Here is a 12,279-nt window from a genome sequence, read left to right on the forward strand (position 1 = left end):
GCCCCAAATTTTGCTTTCTTCAATGTGCTCCCATCCTACCTTGGAGAGGTTACCCACAGATGTTTCTATCAAGTAAACGGTATCAGTGCCTGGTACACCACAGTCCCCGATAAATGTCAACACTCACGTTGTTACTACTGCCTTTAAATCCCAGGCAGAGAAATAACTTCCCTGATGGGAGGGTACCTTGGGATCTTACCAGCACTCTACAGTCTCGGTTCCTGACCCTGGACCCCAATATCCTTTTTTTAAATAGAAGCCAAAGCCCAGGTGACAACAGGCCTGGAAACAGTCAATAAATGGAGCAGAAAAACCATGGGCTCTGGAGACAAACGGACCCACAGTCAAAACCCAACTCTACCACTTACCAGCTGAGTTCCCCCAGGGGAAGTCACAACATCCTGAGCCTCAGTGGAGGCTCGTCTCTAAAATGGGCATGAAGGGGCGCCTGGGTGGCGCAGTCGGTTAAGCGTCCGACTTCAGCCAGGTCACGATCTCGCCGTCCGTGAGTTCGAGCCCCGCGTCGGGCTCTGGGCTGATGGCTCAGAGCCTGGAGCCTGTTTCCGATTCTGTGTCTCCCTCTCTCTCTGCCCCTCCCCCGTTCATGCTCTGTCTCTCTCTGTCTCAAAAATAAATAAACGTTAAAAAAAAAAAAAAATTAAAAAAAAAAAAAAAAAATAAAAAATAAAATGGGCATGAAAACACTACTCATGTCACTGGACGGCTGCACAAAAAGGGACATTGCCACTGGGGGACCAGACACAAGAGATACTGGGTGTTGGCTGACGGCACGCTTCCTCTCCGCCCCTTCAGTCACTGACACCTCGTATCTGGCGAGCACCCATCATCTCCAGCACCCAGCGGCCCACCAGCCCAGGGATCTGGCGCACAGAGGCCTGGCTAATTTTGAAAACCCAGCCAAGTGCCTTGGCTTCCAGATTTTGCAAAGAGTCTTTCTCTACATCTTGAAATTTCAAGTTCTCCAAACACTCGGGGCTGCCAGGAGGAGGTGAACAGGGAGGCGTCGCGGTGGGTTTTATTTTTAGATACTGGCGTGGAAAGCGTCCAGTTTGGCTTCTCTCTGGTGCCCGGTCACCACTTCCTCCCCGAAGTCATCACCAAAAGGAACAGCAGACACATCAAGGAAGCATTTCGTAACTCTTCTGCCCGGTACACTCCGTAACAATGGCTCCAAGGCTTTAGTCCCGGGCGCCCTGGTGGCTCAGTTAAGCATCTGACTCTTGATTTTGGCTCAGGTCGTGATCTCACAGTTTGTGAGGTCCCAGCCCCGCGTTGGGCTCTGTGCTGACAGCATGGAGCCTGCTTAGGATGCTCTCTCTCTCTCGGTCTCTCTCTCTCTCTCTATCTCTCTCTCACCCTCTCTCTGCCCCTCCCCCACTCACGCTCACACATGCACTCTCTCTCTCTCTCAAATTTAAAAAAAAAAAAAAAAAAACTTTAAAAAAAATTGAATAAATAAATAACTAGAGGTTTTCATCTAAACCTTCCCAGGAAGCCATGTAAAGCAAACACACTGAACCCCCAGGTTATTCCTCACATCCTGAAATTCCAAGTCCCTCTCCTCTCTTCTCCCCTCCCCCCCCTCCCTCTTTTGGTAGGGGTAGTGGCATCCTACTGTGTTAGTCTAAGATTTTCCAGGACAGGAATCAGGTATTGCGGGAAGGGCACATTTTTTTCCCCTTTTAAGTAACATGTTTATTGGTGAGCACGTGAATTCACTTCCTCTAAATATTGTTCCTCCGCAGAAATTTCTTCGTGAACGTGGACAAGCGCTATACTTAACCTCAGGGAAGCACCTGGACATTCTCTTAGCAACCTCCAGCTACAGCTCCAACTTTAAGGCCAGGCCTTGATGGTGGGTACAGCAGCATCTGCAAAGGATCTGGTGACATCCAAGGTAACCGTAGGTAAGGACTAAGAGACCAAAATAAGCCAAAGCATCCTGGAGCAGGACCGATCTGAGACACCTGGCCCCAGAATGACCAAGGTACAACTGCACTTCCTCTGCCCACCGCTGGACCCCTGACAGGCATTATCAATCAACCCCTGCCCTCAGCCACTCACAGATTTAGATTCCTCCAGGCAGCCACTACCAATCAATCAGAAGCGGCCCCAAAAGCATACTTCTCAGCCATTCCGGAATTCTGACTTCCCTCTTTTAATGTGTAAGAAATTAAGGTCCACAGAAAAACTCAGTGCAGATCACACAACTTTGCAGAGCCAAAATGAGCCTGGTTGAAAATTCTACAGTTGATGAGGGACTTCCAGAAACTGCCTCCTCCCCCAAAACCAACCTCAGCCTCCAGGTGACAAGCTCAACCTGCTACAAGGAGGGAAACCAGAGGGAGACCAAGGCTTCCAGACAGAGCCACCCAGCCCCACCCCACCAACCACCCCCAATGGCCACTGTCAGAGCACGTACATCTATTTTGGGGCCACAGAGCCCGCCCCAGGCCCTGGGAGGGATTCTCTCTCCATCCATCCCTCCTTCTCCAGCCAATGAGCACCTGACTTAAGTCTGCCCCAGAGTGAGGCAGCCCAAGGGTCAGGAGCCCCCCATACTGACTCGGTCCACCTTCCAGGAGTCAGTGGCCCACAGAGAAGATTGGGTGTCACCAACTGATAGCAGGATGGGGATGCACCTGACCTGGGGAGGGGGAGGGGGAAAGGAGAGAGGAAAGAGTACTCTTGGAGATGATACCACTCACAAGAATGGTCCAAGATAGGAGAAGACTCACCCTCAGAGGGCTGAACAGCCAAGGCAGGGGCACAGGGGGACTCGTGCTCCCTCAGCAAAGACAGAGGGCAGGCATGGGCCAACCGTGGGGGCATCAGGACCACGGATGTCTGGCGGGGTGGCTAAGCTCCCGCACCCTGTACCCCCACTCCCACCCAGAGCCCCACTTCTCCCCCAAGCCAGCTCCTTCCACCGATGACCCCACTGCAACGCCACAAGACCCAGAGACCACCAAGCATGACCCACGTTCTGCCAGGGCAGAAACCACAGAGATTCCACAGGGGGAGAAGTTAAAAATGACATGCAAGTGAAGAAGCTAAGCACCCAGACTCTTGGGGCGCCCGGGCAGCTCAGTCGGTTAAGGATCCGACTTCGGCTCAGGTCATGATTTCACGGTTTGTGAGTTCGAGCCCTGCGTCAGGCTCTGTGCTGACAGCTCAGAGCCTGGAGCCAGCTTCGGATTCTGTGTCTCCTTCTCTCTCTGCACCTCCCCCACTTGTGCTCTGTATCTATCAAAAATAAATAAATGTAACAAAAAAAATTAAAAAAAAAAAGCACCCAGACTCTCGAGGGAGAAGGGGAAAGGGGGCCCTAAAAGGCCCACCCACACGAACAACAGTGAAGGTATGGTCTGTACTCACCTGCACGACTTCTATCCCCCGCTTCCTGTGGAGAGAAACAAAGAAAACAAAGGTTACTCAGGCAGCCAGGAAGCATCCTTCCAGAACATTCACTACAGCCAGCTGATGGCAGGACAGCCTGCAGCTGCCCCTCTCAAACACGATCCCCAGAACAGCCTCCTTTGCAAAGGGAAAGTCTGCAAACTCCTAGCCAGTCCTCAAGGCCACCTTCAGGCAGGCAGAGAGAGAGAGAGAGAGAGAGAGCGAGAGAGAGAGAGAGTTGTTTCCTGAGAGGGACCTGGCTGTAGCTCTACAAGGACCCCAAGTTTGCTGGTTTTCCTCATAGGCATCCCGCTCTCCAATCTCAGGGCCAGCCCTTCATGGGCACAGCTCCAGCCTGGATCACACCTGTACCCTTCCCTCCACCTTATTTACCCCCAATGGCCTGACCTTCCCTCCTGGACTCAACCACCTCCCATGGCTCCCCATTTCTTCCCATATCAGGTCTACTACCTCGGCCTGGCCTCCCAGGTCTGCCTCAGCCCATCTGCTCTCCCACATTGCAGGAGTTCCCCAAACCCTTCAGCCCTGCTCAGGTCAGTGCAATCCTGGCCATCTTTAGCCCCCACTGACCCCCTATGCATCCTTCGACCCTGACTCAACCATCACGGGCCTTGCCAATATTCCTGCAAGCCTGGGCCCTGCCTCTTCCATCTCTCACCCACAATCCCGTGGCCAGTATTCACCTACACACATGTCCTAATGACCCCACCCCATTACAGACAGGATCAGGGGCTCTGAGCAGTGCACAAAGGCCCCCTGCCACGCACCCACCTTTACCTCCCCTGCCCTACATTCCTTACTGCAAGCCTTTGGGCACAGGGCCATGCCCCTTCTCCAAGTCTTGGTCCACGCTTTCCAGCCCAGATTTCAGGATGTGGCTCAGACAGAAGTTCTCCCAGGAAGCCTTCCCTGACCCACGACACCCTCGCCCCACTGACCCACCCAGAGCCAGAATATTCCCGAGAACTTGGGGCTACCACTGTATCCCAGCCCTTCATTCCAGAGCCCCAGTGGGCTGTCGCCTGGGGCAGGATGCTAGGGAGGCGCAGGATGCATGGAATGCAGATGGCTTGCCAATGGCCATGCCCACAAGTGTTTTCCTGAGAAGAAAGCCTAGGCCACCGACGGACGCTCAAAGGACCTGTGACCAGAAAAGGTCAGAAATTAGAGCAGGGACTATGGCAGATTCAATGGCTGTGTGTACCCTGTGCCTACTTATGGGGCCCGCCCGGCATACAGACACTCCCTAAATGTAAGTACATAAACACCTCGCTCAGGTTCCCGTGCCCAGCCTGGCCCAGCACTCAGGGGCACAATAAATGCGACAGCCATCGCTCAGGCCCTGGAGGGGCTCACGGTCTAGGGGAGGAGGTGGGCACAAAGCCACCAGGAAGTCTCTGGGCACCAGTGAGTGGGCACCGACACCATTCCCTCACACAACACAGCTGAGGTGACAGCTACCAATCTTACGTTACCTTCTGAGAGCCGGGCACCAAGTGGAACCTCCGAAGGAAGCCACGAGGTCAGTCCAAGAGGGCAGACCGGCTCGCACTGCAGGATACGCCCTCCCCTTAACCCCCAACAACCTCAACACAACCTCGGGCCCCAAGGAACCCAGTGGGAAAACCACAGTGGTTGATGCTCTCTGGGGTCTCCACCATCACTCAGCTTCTCTAGAGTTCCAGAAGGAATGACAGCCAATACCGATGTACTGCCATGACTTCATGGAGGGGAGACCGGGCACAAGAGCACAGCCCTGGGCCACCAGCATCCACAGCAGGGGGGCAGACGGCGCCCTGAGAAATCTGCGCCAGCTCACAACCCACATCATCTCTGAGCCCTGTGGACACCTCAATGCATTGGCCTCATTCCCAGACTGTCCCGCCCCATGTGAGCATGGGTGATAGGAACCGGTCCTAGGGCACTTGGCTCAGGACTCTGACCAGCCAGGTAAGTTTCAGTGTGACTCCGCACTTTGTCCCTGCCCCAGGACAGAAATTTCAGACAGCTAAGGGAGCAGCCCCCCTCAGCCAGTCCCAAAGGACTTGGAGCCACACCTCAGGAAAAATGGACAGCACTGAAGGAGACAGAGGGCGCAAGTGGACGTGACCCGCACCAGGTAGAAAAGGGCTTCGGCTGGGCTGCAGCCCAGACCTGGGTTTTCCCTCTTCGTTAATCCTCATGGCATCCCGATTATCCCGGCGTGTGGCTCTCATCTCCTTATGAAGCCAACTGCGGGTCACTTCCAATCCGTCTACATCTGACATCATCCCAGTCAGCTCTCCCTCCCCCGGTCCTAAAAAACAAACAGGATGCTAACTTTGAGCTAACTCTGAAAACACAAGAGACCCATAACATAAAAGAAAACAAAACAGTAATCTTGAGAACAGGCAGGCTGAAAATCTTAAGTGTGGCTGAGCTGTCAGGGGCCAGACCAGTTCCTCTGCGGCTCAGAGCTCCAAGAACAGGATAAATTGTGACTCTGGCGGAAAGGAGGGGGCGCGGCTCCCCTTTCAGCCCACATCAGGCCACACAAGTACGCAAGACACCCTCAAGGCGAGGGCAGCTATGGTGTGACGGATGCTCTCTGCTCACTGACGGCTTCCGCAGCCCAACTAGGGAGGGGCAGGGATGACCCATTACTCGGATGAGCAAGCGGAGGCTGGGTGACCTCAGGAAGTGCGCGCAGTGGCTCTGCAGCCAGGCTCGCCCACGCCCGGGTGGCAACTGACAGGCCCAGCAGAGCCGGCACAGGAGACACTGAGATGGACCAGCCTGGTCTCCATGCTGCAGGGCCTCGGTGTAAGAGGGGAGGCAAGGAGGCCAGCAGAAAACCACATGGCCCATGGTGGCAGGACCCTAGGCACACCACTGTGGCCCACCTGGGAAAGGAGAACGTAAACCCCCTGGGGCTCACTTCTTCTCCTGAAATTTCTGCGGAACAAAAGGACCAACAACCCTCATTTTCCAAACAGCAGGCTCCTGAAATCCCAAACGTTCAGAATTTGGTTCAGGACACCCAAGGGGAAGACGGAGGGGAAGATAAACCAAAGAACTCGTTGTCAAGTGATTAACTGCTCCCCCTGAAAACTCCAGTCCATCATCGCACCCCACAGACGTCCTCAAATGTGCAGTGTTCCAGGCTGTGGCTGTTAATTGCCACGCTGTGACAGCAGAAGACCAGTAGCAACTTACACACCCTAAGAGACCTTTAACAAACCACACGTGGTCAGAGAAATACTAGGCAGTGAGTAAAAAGAATGCAGAACTCCTCAATGCACCCTCAAGGCTTTCTCGCTAAGACACTACTATGTGAAAATACAAGGTGCAAAACCCCGTGTGCGATGTGCAATTACCTGGGTTCAGAACAGCATCCAGCACAAGAAGGAGGGCTTGCATATACACAGAATGAATCTGAAAGTACCACAAGAAAACAGTAGTGGGATGGCCTCTGGTCAAGGGCAAGGGCAGCCGGGGGGGTGGGGTGAGAAGATTTCTTTTTCACTGTGCTCTCTCATGCTTGAGCTTTGTGCCACGTGCATCCAACAACATATTCTCAAAAACTAGAGGAGTGTGTTTTTTGAATTGTCTTGTAAATAATAGGTAAAACTCCAGTGGCGCCTGGGTGGCTCAGTCGGTTAAGCATCTGACTCTTGATTTTGGCTCAGATCACGATCTCATGGTTCATGAGTTCAAGCCTCACATCGGGCTTAGGGTCTCTCTCCCTCTCTCTCTGGCCTCCCCCACTCACTCATTTTCTCTCTCCCACAAAACAAATATTTTAAATAAATAGGTAGATAGATAGGTAAATGAATGAACGAATGAATGAACGAATAAATAAAGGTAAAGCTCCAGCTGCCAGCATTCTCAGTACTTGGCATAAGGTAAATGCCTGATAAAGCATGAATCAATCAATCAATCAGTAAAGTGAAGCAGAGGAGTTCAGGATTCATCTAGAAAAGCTTCCAAGTTGTGCTCAAAGAGGAGCTGAAACAATGCCCATTCTGGAATCACCAGACCGCCCTAGAAGGGGCATTCAGTCTGGATTCTAAGGGCATTTCAATATTCGAGTATCTGAAAAACAGACCAGGAGGGAGCACAAAGCCTGTAAACTGTGGACACAGCAGAAAAGTGACGGGTGGCTTTTTTTCCTTTACATTTCCTTGTATTTTCTAGTTTCCTACAATAAGGATAGATATTACTCCCAAAATGATAGAAAAAGTAACACTAAAAGTTAAAGTTAAATAATCAAAGGAGTTTATTAAAAAACCTGCACCTGGAGAAAACTTCTACAGGCTCTAAAACTGTCACTTTCTCAGTACCTGTTACATTGATAAGTTTTAGACAGAGATCTACCCCCAAAACTCATAAACTTTTTCCAAATGTTTTTCCAAAAACTGGATAGCTGTGAAGGGAGGATCTATTTTGTAAAAAGACCCTTCCTCAGCAGAAGCCTAAGGAGAGCACAGCCTGGAGGAATTTTAAATGCTCACTTACAAAACAAACTAGCCTTTCAGGACAGGAGGGAGAGCAATCAGGGAAAACTTCCGGGAGGAGGCGGCATTGGCCATTTGGAAGACAAGTGAAGGGAAACTACAGACCAACACTAGGGAGGAGAGATTAAAGAGGAATAACATGAGGAGTGCCCCCCTTCCCAAAAGGGAGTGTGGGAGCATAAGATCCACTACGAGGAGTGGGCAGGGGCAATGAGAAGTGGACAGAAGATGTGAGCAAGGCCCAGGGGCCCAGAATATCACAGCGCAGCCTGGCCTTTACCCTGTGTGGGTCCCAAATACCAGGGTGGATGACTAAGAATCACCACTGGGGTTTGTCAAAAATACCCATTCAATGGGGCGCCTGGGTGGCGCAGTCGGTTAAGCGTCCGACTTCAGCCAGGTCACGATCTCGCGGTCCGTGAGTTCGAGCCCCGCGTCGGGCTCTGGGCTGATGGCTCAGAGCCTGGAGCCTGTTTCCGATTCTGTGTCTCCCTCTCTCTCTGCCCCTCCCCTGTTCATGCTCTGTCTCTCTCTGTCCCAAAAATAAATAAACGTTGGGAAAAAAAAAAAAAAAAAAATACCCATTCAAGGTCTAGTCCTGCAGACTCTGATTCTGGAGGTCTAAGGTCTAAGGCCAGTGAGGGATTCGGGGCTTGTTCAAGCCCCAGCTGCTGCTCAGGGGGCAGCCAGGTGTGAGAAGCAGCAGCAGCTTGTGCTTGAGGAGTAGCAGGACCAGACTGGGGGAGGGGAGGCCGGGAGGTGTTCATTCAGGTGCAGCCCTTCCAGGTCTCGGGGACAGGACTAAAGGACATGCAAGAACTACAATAGCTGTGACAGTCTGGGCACAGCAGGCCAAGGTCACGTGCCAGCGCCAGCAGAGGACGGAGAGCACACTGCATGACGATGGTCAACTCTTCCATTTTCCCGACCACGGTCGTGCCAGCAGGTGATCAGAAACCCAGAACTGAGCTGAGTGACAGCTCAGGGCTCAGAAAATGCAATCAGGGAGGCAGGTGAAAGGTAAGAGGTGGGGTGCATCCCTAAGAGGAGACCATGGAACCAGACCTAACTGTACCTGTGCCTCAGTTTCCCCATCTGTCAGGTGAGAAGAATCCTGCAACTCACCTCACAGGGCTACTGGGGCCCACACTAGGAATGTGGGCTTCTGTTACTTTGCTCTGTACTACCCTCCAGCCTTCCAGAACTATCCCTCCTTGATCTCATGTGATTCTGATAAGCAAGCAAACCATGCAGGGGAAGGCCGCACCCTCTCCAGGGGTGGCACGTGGCCTGGCACCTCGGTAAGACGAAGGACAGGAACAGGACCTGAGCCAGGCCAGTCCTGGTCCCTGCCAGGACAGGTCCTGGAGGACTGTCCACAGCACAAAGAACATGGCCAGGAGCATTGGCACGCCATCACCTCTCTGTGGCCAGACTCACAAGGAGGAGCCCGCACCAGAAGAAAAAGCCATAACCCTCTTGCTGGAGCTCCACACCCAATCCAGCCAGCCTGGAGCCTGTCCTCTCCAGACTTGCACTTGCAGATTATCTGCTTAAGCCAGTTTACCGAGTCTCTGTCACTGGTCACTGTCTTGCTTACTACAGCAGGTGCTCAGTAAGTGACAACAGCTACCACTTCCTGAAGATGACAAAACTACCCGGATGACCCAGCGTGGGAGGAAAGGAGACAACAAAGGGGCCCAATGAAGAGGGTCAAAAGCAGGAGAAATAGAAGGTCCCAGAAGCCAGGGAGGCAGAACACCTAGACGGAGAAGTGTCCACGAACCCATCCCACAAGGAGGCCACCACGAGGAGGCCACATAAGGCCTGGGCCTTGGCCACTGCATATGGCACTAGGAAGGGTAACACAGGATATCTTGGGACGACGACTCCCCTCAAGCGGCAGGCCTGCCTCACTGCAGAGCAGGGCCCTGTAGAAACCAGCAGCAGACACGGACCTGGGTCTCAGCTTTCCTATCTGGTAAATGGGTGTGATCCTTCTGGCCCAACAGAACCTTCTAGGGCAGGTGTAAGACCTGATGACTGCAGACATGTGTGTAAAGCACATGAGATGGTGAATCAGCAAGGGAGAGAGAGAGGGTGATGCTGAGACACAGAGGTGCCCTCTGACTAGTAAGGAGAGAAAAGCCTGGTGATGACAGCCAGAACTGCAGGCACTCAGAGAGAGCAGAGTGGCAATCAAATAATTCAGTCTGTCAAAAAAGGGGACGCTTGGGCTCATCAAGAACTGCTTTCAGGGCACCTGGGTGGCTCAGTCTGTTGAGGGTCCAACTTCAGCTCAAGTCACGATCTCATGGTTCTCTGCTGTCAGCATGGAGCCTGCTTCGGATCTTCTGTCCCTCTCTCTGTCCCTCCCCGTTTGTGTTCTCTCTCTCTCTCTCTCTCTCTCTCTCTCTCTCTCTCTCTCTCTTTCTCTCTCTCTCTATCTCCCTCAAAAATAAACATTAAAAAAAAAAACAAAAAAACTGGTTTCTTGCAATCTGCCAGGGCACAGTCACTTGCCTCCTACCCAGACACAGCTGAGGACCGGCCACAGGGGGCAAGCTGCTATTGAAAGGGGCCCTACAGGATAACCCAGCTGCGGAGGGAGGCCAGGCCTCCTTGGAGCAATTTCATAGCAGAGGGAATCAACCCGGAAACGCAGGCTCCCTCCCACCGCCAGGGGAGGAGAAAGACGCTGCACCTGCACCCAGAGCTGAAAACCACTTAGAGACGGGAAGTGTGTAATTATTCAAGTGGAAAGCCAGGCACACGCTCATCCAAGCCATTTGTAGCACAGTTTGGTAACTGCCAGATTTTAGGAGCCCCGAATAATAACGCCCTTTAACACCCACGAGGCAGGCAGGCAACCTCCCCGCTTCCTGCCTCCTTCCTCCCCCCAGAGGGTAGGCCCCGGAGTGCCTCCGGAGGACTTGGGGTTCCCTGAATAGGCAGCGGGGCCTCTTCCCTCACCAGTGTGCGCAGAGGGACATGCCTCCCACTGCCTCAAGTGCAGCCCCAAGGTCACCCAGCTAACCCCACTCGAGGTCAGTTCCTTAGGAACCTTCCTTCCTTGGCTCCCAAACTCCTCAGAGTCCCCGGAACCCCAGCACTGCACGCAGACCTTAGAGGCTGCCTGGCTCCGTGTCGCTGACTCCTACCAGGCTAAGGGCACTGCGGTGGACGTTAATGGTGGCCACCACTGCTGGCGGTTCTGCTGGGCGCTCCCTTGGCCCCACGGCCCCCACCAAATTAGGCATGGCCACGCGGCTCGCTTTGGCCAATGAAATGCGCACAGAAGTGACCCCATGTCATTTCCAAGCAGACGCTTTCAACTGCCAGTGTCCAACTCTGCAGCCAGTCCTCCAGGACATCCTCGTGGGAGCACGAGGACGCAGATGGCCCCCAAAGCTGGCCCAGACCCACTCCTGAAAAGAAAACCTGACCGAGTGGCAACAAAGCCAGGCTGGGAACCAGAAGGAAACTGTTAAGAGGACCTTCAGCTAGCGGCTGTTCTCCACTGGGGCAATTTTACTTCCAGGAGACGTTTAGCAACACCTGGAGACATTTCTGATGGTCACATGAGGGGAAGGCCTACTGCCATCCAGAGGGTAGAGGCCCTACAATGCACAGCCCCCTAGAACAAGGACCCTCCAGCCTTAACTGTCCACGGTGCCAAGGCTGAGAAATGCCGGGGTGTGGAGACCAGCACAGAGCCACCGGACTATGAACGAGCTATAAATAAATCTATTGTCGCAAACTTTTTGGGGTTGTTTTCGCAGCCTATCCTGACCAATAAATGCCCCTTGAAGAAACAGGGCTTGTGGCCTCTGTCTACAGCCCAAATTCTGAGCACAACACCTGACACGTAGCATTTGGAGGTGCAGCATAAAGGCACTGGGGGGAAAGCAGCACGAGTCCTTCTCATGAAACCCTCCCAGGAGGGACCCCATTTTCTAAACCCGCCTGAGCCTGACAAAACTCTGTGCCTTTGCACAAACTGTTCTCTCTGCCTGCCATGCCCTTCCTCCCCTGGCAAACTCTTGCTCAGCCATCAAAAACAGCTCAAACATCACTCCTGCTGAAGGCTGTTCCCCTGCCCCTTCCCAGGGGCAGAAATGACGGCTCTTCAGCCATACAGCCATCTGATACTTAGGACTGCTCTGTGCTCCGTTTCAGACCAGGAGCCTCCACCCCCAAGGGCAGGGACTGTGTTATTTATTTCGGCACCCTGCCCACCGTGGACCCTCAACCTGGCAGGAGCCCTGCAAGCTCTTCCTGAATGGATGTCCCAGCCTCCCGGTGCCAAGGCTCTGACCCTGAGCCAATCCCTGCCCATCTG

At 53.3% G+C, this 12,279-nt stretch overlaps 1 protein-coding gene across 3 annotated transcripts in view; it reads right to left on the reverse strand.

Moving 5' to 3' along the window:
• Positions 1 to 12,279, reverse strand: part of ITPK1 (inositol-tetrakisphosphate 1-kinase) — a 179,018-nt gene that overhangs the window by 133,573 nt on the left and 33,166 nt on the right. For all 3 annotated transcript variants that reach the window (XM_045448289.1, XM_045448288.1, XM_045448287.1), the window contains exon 2: positions 3,400 to 3,424. In XM_045448289.1, the coding sequence (XP_045304245.1) occupies positions 3,400 to 3,424 (25 nt within the window). The remainder of the gene's footprint in view (positions 1 to 3,399; positions 3,425 to 12,279) is intronic.

This window comes from Leopardus geoffroyi, chromosome B3, assembly GCF_018350155.1.
Source record: "Leopardus geoffroyi isolate Oge1 chromosome B3, O.geoffroyi_Oge1_pat1.0, whole genome shotgun sequence".
NCBI classification, from domain to species: Eukaryota; Metazoa; Chordata; class Mammalia; order Carnivora; family Felidae; genus Leopardus; species Leopardus geoffroyi.